The sequence below is a fragment of the Anneissia japonica genome, unplaced genomic scaffold (genome assembly GCF_011630105.1).
Source record: "Anneissia japonica isolate Jap-2015-1 unplaced genomic scaffold, ASM1163010v1 scaffold2471_len1564793_cov202, whole genome shotgun sequence".
Lineage (NCBI taxonomy): Eukaryota > Metazoa > Echinodermata > Crinoidea > Comatulida > Comatulidae > Anneissia > Anneissia japonica.
The window spans coordinates 850,878-866,071 of record NW_022709610.1 but is presented as its reverse complement, the minus strand read 5'-3'; the positions used below and the strand labels follow the sequence as shown (position 1 = coordinate 866,071).

Sequence of the window (15,194 nt, the reverse complement as noted above, 5' to 3'; positions counted from 1 at the left end):
TTAATCATTGTGATCAATTTGGTGATACTAAAGGATATTGTTCCATGAGAGCAGGGCACAGCTGGTTACTTGGCATGAAGACGATGTGGGTTAAGAGGAAATCCTCGAGGAACGTGTCCGTTTCATCCTGATGGCTATCAATTCTTGTTTCCAATAAATGTTCTAACATCTTCTCAGGTGTGCCAGCCATCACTGAATACCTGTAGTATATTGATTCAGAGTATGAAAAGCATTAGAATTACTGTACAATTAAAAAACATGTTTAAAAGTATATGTCAACTTTGATTGAACATGTGGCGACTCATATAATAAACCAACCTGAATTGAAAACATGGGAAAACGTTTTGTTAACCTTTTTTTCATATTGTTCTGCACCAAGTTTTATCCTGTTGTATTTTTGTTGACAAAGAATATGGTACTGTATATCATGGTGTCAAATTGTTGGACAATCTAGACCCCTAGACCAGACCACAATTAATATTACCACTCTCAAAAATATATAAATATATTTATAGTTTTTATTTTGTACATTTATATTGAGGTACACAGGTACACACAGGTTTAGTTTGTACATACTCTATGTGCAAAAACAGCCTTATAGATACATACTTGTTTGATACAAGTATTGTATCCATTATAAAGTAAAGATTTTATTAATATTATTTTTATTCTTAATAAATATTGTACTGAACATGAATGTTGATTTGTATTATACAAATATAGTTCAAAATGTGTATACAGTAGTTATTAACAAGTATAATTCTCCTATTATACAGCATAGTGTATATTGCAGCTTAAACATTAGTATGCCATTAATACATGTTTCCCAACATTTAGCAAAAAGGCTATAGAACGCCAATCTTTAAAACTAACTAGTTGATTTATTATCTTTACAAATTGTAAAAATACAGATGGATGCATAGATGCTTTAAATGAATGCTAAATTGGCTTTACAATATATAAACACAGTTGTCATGCTCCCCAGTGTATGTGTCTGGGAAAATTATGCAATGTGAAATGAATCGGCAAAGACCTATATTCTGCAACACAAGCACATTAGTAAGCTTAACATGTTTGTGTAGACATTATGTAAATATACATACTTATAATGCGTTGGTTTCCCTTCAGCTGCCTTCAATCTATTTGTTGGAATTTTCTCAAGAACGAGTACATCTCTTCCATGTTCTTTAAGTCGTACTGTGTTTGCTTCAACATCACGCAATATACGGTTAAAATCATCTTTATCGACACGTAAAAACTGGCAGTTGTCCTCCCGCAGGATAATGGAGGCAGCACGTGGGGAGTCGTTGACCAGGGCTAGTTTTCCGAAGTCATCCCCTTCGTGGAGTGTGCAAACAACACCTTTGCCGTAGATCTCAACATTCACTGAACCGTGTAAGATTATGTACCAAGACTTTCCGTCATCACCTTGATTGAACACTGAAACATTGAGAAATACGATCAATTAAGTTAGTTTATTTCGTATTATTATTAAGCATCTATTCCTTTAATCTACAAATGCTTTGTTTTTCCTGGTAACTGAGTCCACATGCATAAGTGCTGCTGTTGGTAATCAGCGCAGTAGCAGGCAACCCTACCAGATACCAATTTATATTCCTGGGTGGAGAGAAGCAATGCAGATAAAGTGCCTTGCCCAAGGACACAAGCGAAATGCACAGCGAGGGATTGAAACCCCAACATCGAGGTTGGGAAACCAAACCATTCCCACTGCGCCAAACCGCTTCCACATTAATCAATTAGTCAATCCATTTACGTTCATATAATATACTCATAAAAACAAATGCTTTTTTAACAAAGACAATATTTACATACAAATACACAATTGTAAATGTTTATAAAACAATTTCTTCTGGTTTGCAATAAATCTTTTCTTAACCATAAACCAATACTAACTGTTTCATCTCAATCTCAGCGCAACTTCATTGGACATGCATAGAACGTGTGGATCATGTTGTCGTCTTCAATATTTGATCATATATAATATTATGATATTTGATGGCCGCCTACATCTCTACTAATATTCATGTTATCTTTACTAATACTGACTGATTCCTTGATGTTGAGTTTTAGCCATCCTTGTTTTTGTGTGGTATGTTTGTGTTTTTCCAGTCTGGCAAATATGGACAGTAATTTCCCAATGCATTCCTACCAGTTCCAACATTGTTATCTTCTACATCTTTCTGCTGTTCCTCGAATTTATTTTAAGTGCTCTACTTATTTCACCTATATATAGGCCTACTTGTTTACAGTCCTCCTACTTCTTATATGACTCCACACTTATCCTCTTTGTTTATCTTTTCTTTATTTCGGACTATTATATTTTAATTATATAAGTGGACTTGAAAAACTAAGCTACATTGTATTGCTTGAATTGCAAACGTTGGTGCACATCAACTCGGTTAAATATACAAACAACTACTATAGAAGATAGCTTGAGCCACACATTATAAAACTATGAAATGTTGGCAGTGAAAGCAACTGATCAGATGAAGTTGAGCTGAGAGCAAGACCAAACCAACACACACTGACACCTATTAGTTTATAAAAAGTTTATATTGAACTCATTATACACATAATCATATAATTACAAAAAAACATTATTACAAAAAACAAAAAGAACCAAAACAAAATAAATGCATAAATGTGCATTTTCGTATAATATAGCTTATAGTTTTCTTTTAAAAGTGATATCACATCACTTCAGAAATAATGCAAATTTTAACTGAAATGACATTTCTTTTTACTTGATTACGATAAATTATTGTTGGTAACATATTTTTTTGAAATGAAAAAATATAAATAAACTTCAATTTGTTTATGAATTACAATAAGAAGATTTGTATTCATCTCTGATTAATTATAACGAGTAGGTGCTCACAGTTGACAGTTGTAAGCCTAGTTATATTGGTAGGTTAGACTTGAAGTTAATGCGACTTCAGTAATCAGGGGCGGATTACTCTAATAGCTTAATTAATAGTAATTTGATTGCCTTTGAGGCACAGATGTGAGGTAATGGTAGAAAAAACTTATCATCTGAGCTCTATCTCTCTTTTGGATACCCCTATATGCTGAATGAGGGTAATCCAGCTACCAAAGCCCAATCTTGAATCCAACTACTTTTTCCAAAGTGGTTTTATCCTAATTATAATTATAATAATGATAATGAAGATGGTAAGGGCGGTGGCAATAATTGTTCACAATATAAAAGCAAGTATACTTTTTTTTACAAAAGAGTATTTATTCTACACCAACTTATAATACACAGAAATATGTACTGCACCTTTGGGCAAAAGATTTAAGACAATATATTTTCCATTCATTGCATTTCATTCACAACTAACGTTAACAGCAGCTTTTGCTTATTATGGGATGGAAGTCTTATTATGAAGTTTAGCGAGTGGAGCTGGATTTCTTTTAAGTTGTCAGAAAAAAATTTGTGTTTCAGAATTTGAAGCCAGGACCCTGGGATTTGAAGGCGAGTGCCTTAACCACAAGCTGCCACTCCACTTCATTTGTTGCTGTTATGAGTTTTCATGTGCATTTTCATAATGCACATGTTAATTCCTAAGTGATACCGGATACATTTCCCATTAACGCCAAATGGAAGTCAGGTTTGATCTTGAGTTACACCCATTAACACCAGCAGAAATCAGGGTTCAAATACCGTTCTCTATTCTAGTTGTGATTTTGATCATCACACCGCTCAAGTTGCTTATTATATTATTATATGTTACATCAAAATGTCACAGGGGCCATATTGTTTTTTAGAACTAGTTTACATATGGTATCGCACTCTCCATCTGATGCTATTCTAAAGACGATTACTTACGCACAGTTCCCGCTGTTGGATGCGATTCAAAGACAAGAACACTTGCCAGTTCCCGCTTCACCATCGTAGATAGATGTGCCAAGGCTTTGATGTGGAGCAATTCTTCGTAAATGATCTCCAGATCATCAGGACTCCTTTCTAGAGGACTGGAATAAACCATCATTTGTGATAGTGATTCAAAAGAAATACATTTTTCATAATCTTAATCTGTATATTGCATCAACTCTGGATATGATTTGGCTTCTGTGCTACTTGAAGTTTTCATTATTAAAATATTATTCAAACTGTCTCACCCAGCAGGGACCATGTGGCATTTGTATAACTAAATTATTAAGAATTAAAAAAGCCAATACAATTTAAATACTGTTTTAGTACATCTCTTCTTTCATGTACATCAGTTTTGCTTTCTCAATTCTGTCAAATTTAATCTTAAACAACTTACAAATGTACCAAAAATACAAAGCACAAACAAGCAAGGGAAAAAAATTACAAAAAACATCTGAAAAGCAGACAAGTAACAACAATATATTAGCAAATGTAATTCAAGAGAAGATAGCTTTTAAAATTTATTTAAACAATTTGATATTATGTTCATGTCCCTTTAAAAAAGTGAAGATGATGAATCAACTAAAACCACCCAAAGGCATTCAGATATGAGATAGGTTGACAGCTTAAGGAGAGGCTAAATGTTCTAGAAACGTTATATCTTTTACTAATGGCTTTATAAGCTTTAAATTCTTTAAAGAAATTACCATAGTCACCATGTCAAGTTCTTTTTGTTTCATATAGTTAAACTACGAAATTAGATTTAAAAAATGTACTGGGAATTTTCAAATGAATTGACAAGTAAAAGTAGTAAGGATTTCAAGGAAAACTAATGAGACTAGTAGTTTGAATGCAGAGGGTTGAATAAGGTAAGAAACCTGAAAGAGGTTAACAATTTTTAAACAGGTCAACAGTTTTTTAAATCAGTCAGTAGACTAAAGAACTGACCTCTAATATTGAAACACTTAATGAAATTATATCTAAATATATTTTTTTAAATTTTCATCTGGAATTATGAAGATTTTTCCTATTAATGATGAAAGTATGGATTTAAAAGCAACAGCATATCTAGAAGTCTTGAAATGGGGGTGCTGAATGGGGGGCACGAAGGTGAAGTGGGGCTCGATGATCAGTTGAGAGGCGCTAACTCGCAAAATAAAGTGATTTTACATGATTTTTAACTACTTGTGATTTTTTTTTGAGGGGCCGAATGGGGGGGCTCAAGTAATTTTTGGAGGGGCAAGCACCCCCACCCCCGCCCACCCCTAGATACGCCACTGTTTAAAAGGAAGTTAGAGATTTAAGTCCATTCCCAGGACAGTGCATGCTAAAATCAGTATCAAAAGCAGTGTACTAAAGCTAAAGATTAAAAATAGCAACTAACTATACATAGAGTAATGTGTTAGAATAATCAACATTCAAATAATTAAACAATTAATTGGTTAAATAGAAATCATAGAAATAGGATTTCGTATGAAATAGTGAGTAATCTAAAGAGCATTGGGGAATGAATAAACAGGGGAAGGCAAAGGTGGTGTACAGTATCCCATAGCATGGCGCTTTTATTCTGCAAAATAATTCAATTGGTTTTACTTTAATTTGTCTTAATTTCTCTTTCTACATTTAAACTCTTTAATTAATATCAAGGCAGGTGTGTGAGAGAGAGGGGAATGTCTAAATAAGGATAAAAAAAGGAAGGATGGAAAAATGCCAATGAGAAGGGAGACAGAGAAATACTTTATTACAATGGAAGGGGAATGCCTACATAGGATAATAATCATCATTCCTACCTAAAATTGTTAACTTTTTTTATTTCGTTAGGTTAATTCATTATATTCTTAAAGTATCTTAGTTAAGCCCAGACGGTTATCAACTCGCTTAAATCATTCTAATTCCTTTGTTGTTCCATTTGGACGAACTCTGTCCTTTAATTCATAATTTTATCCGTCCGTTATTTTACTCTGGTATTTTAATCAGCGGTAGACTCCAAAGCTATATTCACTTTTAAACAAAATTTAATTGAACTTTAATTAAAACCCTTTTGATGTATTGTTTGTCTTTGCCCCTTTGTTTTTTTATGTTTGTCTTTAGATTACGTTAAGAGGGAGGCTAATTATTAGCCACTAGTCATGAAGACAATGTGGATATCTGGCCTCCCAACGGCCATTCCGTGGCAAAACAACGTAACTTGAAAAGTTCACTTTTGGAGAAAAATAGAGTTAAAGTTTGCAACTTCGCAATAAATTGTCGTAGCCTTTTGAAATTTTGCAGGATTGTATATCTATAGACATTGTGATTATATTAAAAATTTTAATTACAAGCATTTGTTTATTGCAAAGTTATTAGCGATAATTACAGATACGTTGTTTTGCCACAGAAACATGTCAGGCTCTTTATTGTTGCAAGTGCGACATATTTTTGGAATTTATCACGTTAGGGGCAATCATATGCATTACCTAGCCTGTTCATACATCGCTGTTTAAGATTATTGATATAAAAACACCAAACAGTTTTTGCCTTTCCAAACTCTATCGGCTCAAGACCATTTTTGAATACCATTCTGTGGCAAAACAATGTATCTTCATCGTAGATACATTGTTTTGTCCCGTAATCTTGTAGTTACATTGTTTTGCCACGGAAAATCACTAGATTTTAAGTTTTGTATTTAAAGATAGGTGGTGCTATTCCCGAAACGACTCATTATTGAGACCTGAAAGGTAATTCAGACATGTTTAATATACTCCCAAATGATATTATGTCAAAATCGACAAAAATGTCAGTTAAGTAGTTTTGCCTCGGGAGGGCCGCCCAGGTTGTCTACTAAATTTCCATTAATAAATACAAATATAATAAATGATTTAGGGAAGAATGACTAATTAGAATGAGAAAGAGAGGAGGAAAGGGGAAGGCCTAATTAGGGAGGAATAAGAAAAGCCTAATGACTACAAACACCCCTGGATACACCATTAATCAATACACAAAAAAACTAAGTGAAGAAACTAAAAATGAGCTACTAGTTATGGTACAGTGAAGAAGGCAAGAAATTAGTCAATATAATAAATCTGGATTTTACCAGTTTTGTTAAAAATGATGCTACTGAAAAATGACAAATTATACTAACTACATCAGAAGAAGTCAAAGTAATATCAATTAAAGTATAGAAAACTAAACACTTGACTACTTTAAACATCAAAAGCTCAACAATATAAAATGTACATGACAATTCTGTAATACTACACGTCTTCCAACACAAATCATGCAGATTCCCTTAAACAATGACAGAGACTTGCTACCTTCACTGTTAAAAACGATTTATTTATATATTTAAGATATGGAATATCATATTATCCCTATAATCCTTCATATTATTGGCAAAAACATTTTGTGTAAAAATACAGGAGTGGTAATTGTATGTGCAGTGAAAGTTTTAAATACACACAATGTCGGAATGACCTGATGCTGGGACAGCATTCACAGCACGGTGGCAATGTTGCACAGCCTTCAAAGCCAATTATTGCATATCGGATGCAAGCACACTTCTATGGTCTTACCTAGTAAACATTATCTCTTATAACATTCTATAGACAATTTAACTAATGAACATCATCTCCTTCCCCTACCCAAAACAACTAAAACAGTTTTTAATAAAAATACAATTTCTTGATATGTTTGAAATTTACTTTGGAGCAATTCTTATCAGTGTTCAATGTATAGCTTGCATAACCTTAGTGACATGAAGTCTATTTTTTTTTAAAAATTGATTTATTGTTTTACATATATTTATGAAATTCAAGGATTTTATGGATTAGTAATCACTCATAATTTAAGTTTGTGATTTTATATTCATTTCATGCTGCTCTATAATATATGGATGAGTAACTTTGATTCAATTCTGTTTCTTTCATCTGTAAGAATCTTCACATATTAATTTGACATTTTATTACATAAATTAAAGCTACATGATCTGTTTGCGTGATGACGTGTGGGTGTATATACGTGAAATGAACACGTAGGTAACACGTAAACTAATTATATTAAATACTCCTCAGAGGCCAATATAATAAGTGTGAAGAGAAAACATTTGCTTAACAAACATACTTTAGAATAAACATGAGGTATAATAGCATTGTCTAATTTAAACATAATAGCATTAAGTCGCAATTAAGGATAGCAATATGAACCAAATACTCCTTATTGCATACAAGGCAATAAATAACATTTACGTTTACTTCTTAGAATCAGTTGGTTGATAATGATTTGTCTTAATGAAGTCATGTGACTAAGTTACTAATCTTTCATGTGACTTCTACTGCAATCATACAAGTTCCAGTACAAACGAAACATCAAATATAATTTAAAATGACCACTTATCTACACTTAATATAATTCTGCATCCAATACTTCCTTTCTGCAATCAATTAAAATCACTTATTTAATAAATGTTTGGATTTTGTAGAATATTCTTTTTTTGGACTATGTACAATTGGACTATGGACTATGTATAATTAATTGAAATATGATTAACTAAAAACTAGTGGTAACTATAGAACCTGGTTTGAAAAGGAAACAGCAAATAAAAATAGCAACAGCATGTGCAGAAAACAGATCTGGGTTATACATCAAAAACTGAAATCAATAGTGAAAATAAGAAGTAGCAACGAGCCATGCGATTGTTTGTACTTACTCTTCATGCTGCCAAACTCTAAGTGACGTACTGAAGTAGTGAACGGAATAAACAAATTCTTAGCAGTACATTTGAAAGACCTGCATGCGATCATGGATCATGCAGTGAATTGACCAATCACAGCCAAGGAATCTTAACCACATCATTCGAATATATCATGGTTTTAGATTCCAAGAAAATAAAATCACATTTTAACTTTTCTTATTTTTTTTTTTTTGCAAACAAGTTAAAATGATAGAAATAAGAAAATGCTGCCAATTAGAATTTAAGTATTTGTAATAATAAAGTATATAATATTTTTCAAGGAACATACATAAAACAGAAATATTTTACAACACTTTATAAAATAGAAAACTAATTTAAAACCATTAACACTTGATATTAATAACAAAAATCATTAGCAAACTGACAACACAGTCATCCTTCTGTCTACTGAATATGCAAATACCCTGAACTCTTTCTTACTGTGATTTCATCTGTCTATCGAATATGCAAACATTCCTGAACTCTTTCTTTCTGTGATTGGATCTGTTCATTGAATATGCAAATACCCTGAACTCTTTCTTTCTGTAAGTGGATCTGTCTATTGAATATGCAAATATCCCTGAATTCTTTCCTTCTGTGATTGGATCTGTCCATGTGCAAATACCCTGAACTCTTTCTTTCTGTGAGTGGATTTGTCTATTGAAGATGCAAATACCTTGAACTCATTATTTCTGTGATTGGATCTGATGGTACAACGTATATGCCCATTTCTATGCATAAGCGGTGACTGTTTACAGTAAATGAAATGCTGACGGTACAAAGTGTATAGTCTCATTTCTAAGCATGCGCACTGACTGTTTGTACATGAATTGATAATGAATGACCAGTACAGGTCTGGCCTGACTAGTGTAACTCTGTATGCTGACTTTTTGATTTTGATTTCATTTTTGTCATTATTCCAAATTTGGATTTATAAATTGCGGTTGGGATCCTTGGGACTCGCAGCAGCTATAATATGGCACCAGTGCCTTGATCAACTCTATTTAAAATCTAATGCTGGCAGGATTTGAACTGGGGTCTTTAGCATAAGAAACATCAACATTATGATTACCTCTCAGCCAAATGCTCTGACCAACTTACCTTACAATGAATTTCCACAACAGGACTGCTTTAAACTTAAAAAAATTCTTTCTTATTTCTATCGATTGTAATCAGGTTGGATGCTCCTTGTTACGCTGCAATTTGTAAGATCAAACCTGACATGTTTAGGTTGGTTCTAGTACATTGTAATCTTTGAACTGTTGCTTTCTTTTTGTGTGCGTGTGTCTTCTTTGCCCGGTTTTGTTCATGTCCTATTTCTTTTCTGTTTGTTTCTATTGTGTCTCCCTTTTGTCTTTTTGTTTCAGACTGACTTAATTGTCACAAGATGATTTTTCTTCTTTGTTCTGTGCCTTTTTCCTTTTCTCATGAATTTGTTATGATCTTATATTATATATTTGTACGAATTGAAAAGGAATTAATAAATGTTACTTTGATTGATTGACTGACTGATTGATTGATTGATTGATTGATTGATCTTTCTAATGAGTCTTGGAATAATTTCTAATGAGATTTAAACATAGATTGTTGTTTTGCCTTTAATATACTTGATTTGTACCTAGTAGCTTGGGACTGACAATGTAGAGTTACAGTATGAACTGTGCACATAATTACAGCATATCATCAGTGAAAAAACAATGAACAATAAAATTGAGAAACATGATGCTTTACAGTATTTTATTTTATGTTTTCTTTAATCCTCAACCAACAGAAACAGAAACCTCCACTAACAGGTTGAAGAAAAACATATACAAAGAAACAAAACAAAAAAATGAAAATTCAAGGTTGGTTGTAAATTTTCACTATACTGTGAGTACTAGGCGTTAAATGTGTTAATTGGCCATTATAGTCACTACATAATGTACTGTAACTTAAAGACAAACCGCCTGTAGGAAAATAAAAACCTTAAAAGACTGAATTCATCATGGAAATAGATCAAAGTATCAAGCTACAAAGATATATTCACTGCAATGAGACACAGATCAACTCACTAATTTACAAACATTTTAAATATAGATATTCTGATATTGATTACCAGCAAAGTTAAGGGTCTATGTTAAAGAGTACAGGCACAAAAAGTATGCATGCATCTGTTAATTGGAGTTTGTTTTTCTTTTTAATTCAAGCTCCCAACTTACATAATACTAGAAAATCAAAAATTCAAACGTCTAATTATATTTTAAAATATTATGATAATAGTAATAATAATAGTTAGATTTATATAGCGCAAATACACAAGGTCTCTGTATATACACGTCTATATGCATAATATCTTCAACATAACTGTTTATAAAAGGATGCTGATGATGATGGAAATGCTATTTTTTTCTCAACTTGCTGGCTTATTACTTACTTGGTAATTCTATACAAGTTACTTGTGAAAAAAATTTATAAGTGGTTGGGATGAAATCAAACCCACAACCTCCTGACATGTCTAGTCTTATACCACTAACACTGAGCCAGCACTGGTCGCTAACGATGAATTTGATTCCCGAATATCGGAGGTTACAACATAAGCTTGCCTCAATAAAATGCAACATGAATGCGGTTTTTCGATAGATAATGATAATTTCTATTTAGCGGTAGTATTATAATTAATGTCTTTTTACTTTTCATCAGAAATTTTACATAGTTCTTAATGTTAATTTAACCTTGTAAATATTTTAATAGAGGGATTCTACTAATCTTATATTATTATATGTATATAAAATTATAATTTTTTTTATGTGTTACAAATTACTCTTACGTGATCCTGTTACATCATGAATATTATTATTGCAACGATAAAATAATAATATATTTATGACTATCTTTGTTGGCTGTCACCTTGTAATTATGTTATACCTGAATGGACAGCATGATGAATATAGGTAGACTAGCCATGCTAGTCAAAAGCAAAACTAAATACAAAAAAAATACCCTTTTTTAGAGACTAACATGCATGCTCACATGCTACATAAGACCAACACCTAAATGTTCCCACCAAAGGACAAGGTAATTAAAGCAAACTGTTCCCTAGTTCCTTTTTTATGTATTTATTATATTTTTTATAATTTATATATATATAATGCAAAAATCAGAGTTTATGCATTATTGTTAGTTAGAAGCTATTTTGATCTGTTATGACATTGGTAAAGTCATTAATGTCAGATTCAGTAAGTGTATTAATAAATCTAAGTGTTACTTTTCACTTTAGCAAGTTATTAATAGCACAAGTACTGTTGATAATGTCATATGCTAATTAATCAACTATCATGATATTAATGTACATTATACAAAAAAACACACTTAAAACCTTATACACAATTCACTGATTACCTATCTTAAAATACCAAAACTAGTTAGCAGTAAATTCAAAACTTATAAAATGAAAACATCAATACACAATATTGTCACCCAATCTGGATAGAGATGTTGACATAATGCATTGTTTTATGTGGCACTACCAGGCTGTAACTGCAACGCTGGCATTGTAAATTACAGAAATTATCAATAATGCTCTTCATTTTTTGATATATATAGGTTACTAGCATAAGATTGTGCAATGAATATTTTAAGTAAAATAAAGTGCTACACCAGTGTAACTCAGCTTCAACTATTATTATATTTATCCAAATGTAATTCCTATTCATACTTCTATTTTAAATCAACACAATTTTTTAGACTAGTCAGCTCATGTAAAGTTAATTGTTATCAATCTTATAGGTACTGTACTAATGGTTCATCTATAATAAAAAATAATTACCATTTTACATAATTTATCCAAATAGGTTTTAAATGGTTAACAGTTGTTAAGTGGCTCACACCTTAATAAAAATTGTGCAAATAAATAATAACTGATAAAAATATAATATAAGTTATAAAAATAAATAATACAAAATACAAATAGCACCACAAAATGACATACCATTAATTAAATTTTGAAATGAAATGAAATGCATTATGTAATGTGATTTTCTAATTTTTCCTAAATTTTCTAATCTAACAGCAAGATAATTGCAAAAACTGGTTACTGGAAGATTATGAATCAAAGCTTTTTTTTTCTCAAGTCACTCGATACAAAAAAAATCACACACAATGTGAATCTCCTTTAATCCCTGCAGATCATTCCTATTGCACAGCTAAATCAGTTCTAACCAATTTTGGCCGAATCAAATCATTCACCTCATTTATGCTCTTGGGCAATGGTACAAAATTTCATTAAAAGGTATTTACTGTACAGTATAAACATCTATATTATTCATACTGTATTCTGAAGACAAATTCATGTGCATAATATTTTTAAAATATGTACTGTTTAAAGGTGGTTTCGGTAGGCAGAACAAGGTCAGGTCATGAAAGGATAAAACGTCTGTCAAGATTGTTATTGATTTGTTTGTAAGTGTAATGTAGTTAATGTACAAAAATCAGTCAATCGATTACAAGTGCACGAGAGATCATACGGATAGATGAATATAAGACTTAAGGATTTGAACAACCTCCTTGGTGGATTCATGAGATTCTGACATCATGCCATTATTAAATCACTTTACAATTAGTTCTGAAATACACTACCCATCACCTGATAAGCAAACGTTGCCAGAATCCAACAAATATTTGGCCCAATTGAATCCAACAAAAAATGCAATATTCGTTGGAATAATAGTTTTATTCTCAATATGAATAATTTCCTGCATAATTTGTTTACTGTACATTACTGTATATCTCCCTTTACTCTACATTTACAAAGACAAAATAAGGAAAGAGATTTTAAAAAACCTAATAACAAAACTTTGGTTAATCAAATATAAATAAAAGGAATAGTATGCAGAATAATCTTAATAAATAAATAATAATAAAGGCACTATTATGTCTAACAAATTTTAAAGGTTTTAGTTTTATTGAAGTTGAATATAAAACAAATAAAATTATAGACTAAAAAGAAAAGTTCCATAAACCTGATAAGAAATGCGCAAACTTACGGTGTTCTAAGAATCATTCTCATCATTGCATCTGGTCCCATCTGAACTAACATTACTAACACCTCCTGGATCGTTTCATCTGCTTCCCGTTTATCTTCATTTGTCGGAATTGTACTGTTACCTTCATCGTCTTCTCTGAAACGGTAAAACAGATCCCTATCACGGAATGGATGCTCCCAACAAACTGAAAAGAGAAATTATTTAAATGAAAAACAGGTTGCTTAGAAATAAAACCAAAATTGACTTGCTAATTGGCAAATTTTGTCAAGTAAAAAAATACTCTGTTAATGAACTTAGACAATAACATTCACCAGCATATGAATTCACATAGCATACGAATTACTTTATAAATTCAATTGAAAATTTGTTATGAAGTAGTATATAAACCTCATAAAACAGATGCATAATAAATTCCTATATTCCATTTTCAGTTCCCCAGAGGATATGAGTATAACAATACAGATATGAATTTTTCAATAACCAAAACTATTCGAGAATTTTAAAACAATTTGTTACTTTTCTACCGAAGTACTTCCTTAAAAAAATCAATTGAATTCAATTTTATAGCTCATCCTAAGTTGAACAGGGAATATATTTTAATACATACACTTGAAGAAATATAAATAAAACATAGAATGGGTAGTAGTATGCGGAATACAACTTTATCAGAGTATAAATTGAAAGAAAAGAGTTTTTGGATTTACATGTGCAGGTGCATGGTAGCTGACCTTTCAAGAAGTGCCCTCCTCTCCCCTGCCTCCCCCATAATATTTGAATGTCCTGAAATTGACATTTTGATTTAGAAATAAGATTTTACCACATTAAATCATCAGCCATTTTCTGAATACAATCTAATATTGTTTTTAGGTTAGGTGGGACTTTTTTTTATTAAAGATTATCGGAGGAGGACGGAATAAAAATGAAAGTAAAATTTTCTTTTCTTATTCATCCAGGCAGGGCAGAAAATAAAAATAAGATTTTATTGGTGAATGTACAATAATATGGTTAAATGCTTCAAATTTATATAATTAGAAAGAAATATACATATGTTATCTCTGGAGATTTCAAGGCAGTGGAGGGCGTAATAAAAATAAAGAAAAACTTTCATTTCTTTCTGAAATTTCCACTTTTTCGTGGCAGCGGGTGAGCTAATTGTCCAAAAATAAAATTTTATTTTTATTTGAAATTATCAATATTTGCAGTCAGCGGGTTCGTTAACAAGGTATAAAAAAAGTCTTGAATTAACTACTTTTATTCTTTATCAAAACACCTTCATTTTTCTCCATAAATTAATCTCTATCATTGTTAATAACCATGTAATATACCTTACTGTCATTTTTATTATCTTTGTTATTCATCATCATTTAATGCTATAATCTATCTCAATGTCATCTGTATTATTCTTTTTCTTCAACATCACCATCTTAAATTTTTAACTAAATGTCGTCTTCATTATTCCCCAATCATCCTCTGTACTCCATCATACTTATCCTCCTCAATGTGTATTTCTGCATTTTAGGCCAAAAAAAAAATGTTTGTTTGCCCTCCTCCAACTGCCCCTAACTCACTG

At 31.5% G+C, this 15,194-nt stretch overlaps 1 protein-coding gene across 6 annotated transcripts in view; it reads right to left on the bottom strand.

Annotated features, from left to right (window-relative positions):
- The window catches only part of LOC117106767 (rap guanine nucleotide exchange factor 4-like), a 73,589-nt gene that overhangs the window by 12,773 nt on the left and 45,622 nt on the right, over positions 1-15,194 (bottom strand). For 4 of the 6 annotated variants that reach the window (XM_033248197.1, XM_033248201.1, XM_033248202.1 and 1 more), the window contains 5 exons: positions 13,625-13,808; positions 8,580-8,609; positions 3,851-3,996; positions 1,104-1,440; positions 39-200 (listed from right to left, as the gene is read on the bottom strand). In XM_033248197.1, coding sequence (XP_033104088.1) covers positions 39-200; positions 1,104-1,440; positions 3,851-3,996; positions 8,580-8,609; positions 13,625-13,808 — 859 coding nt within the window. The remainder of the gene's footprint in view (positions 1-38; positions 201-1,103; positions 1,441-3,850; positions 3,997-8,579; positions 8,610-13,624; positions 13,809-15,194) is intronic. The other 2 variants (XM_033248198.1, XM_033248200.1) reach the window with 2 other exon arrangements.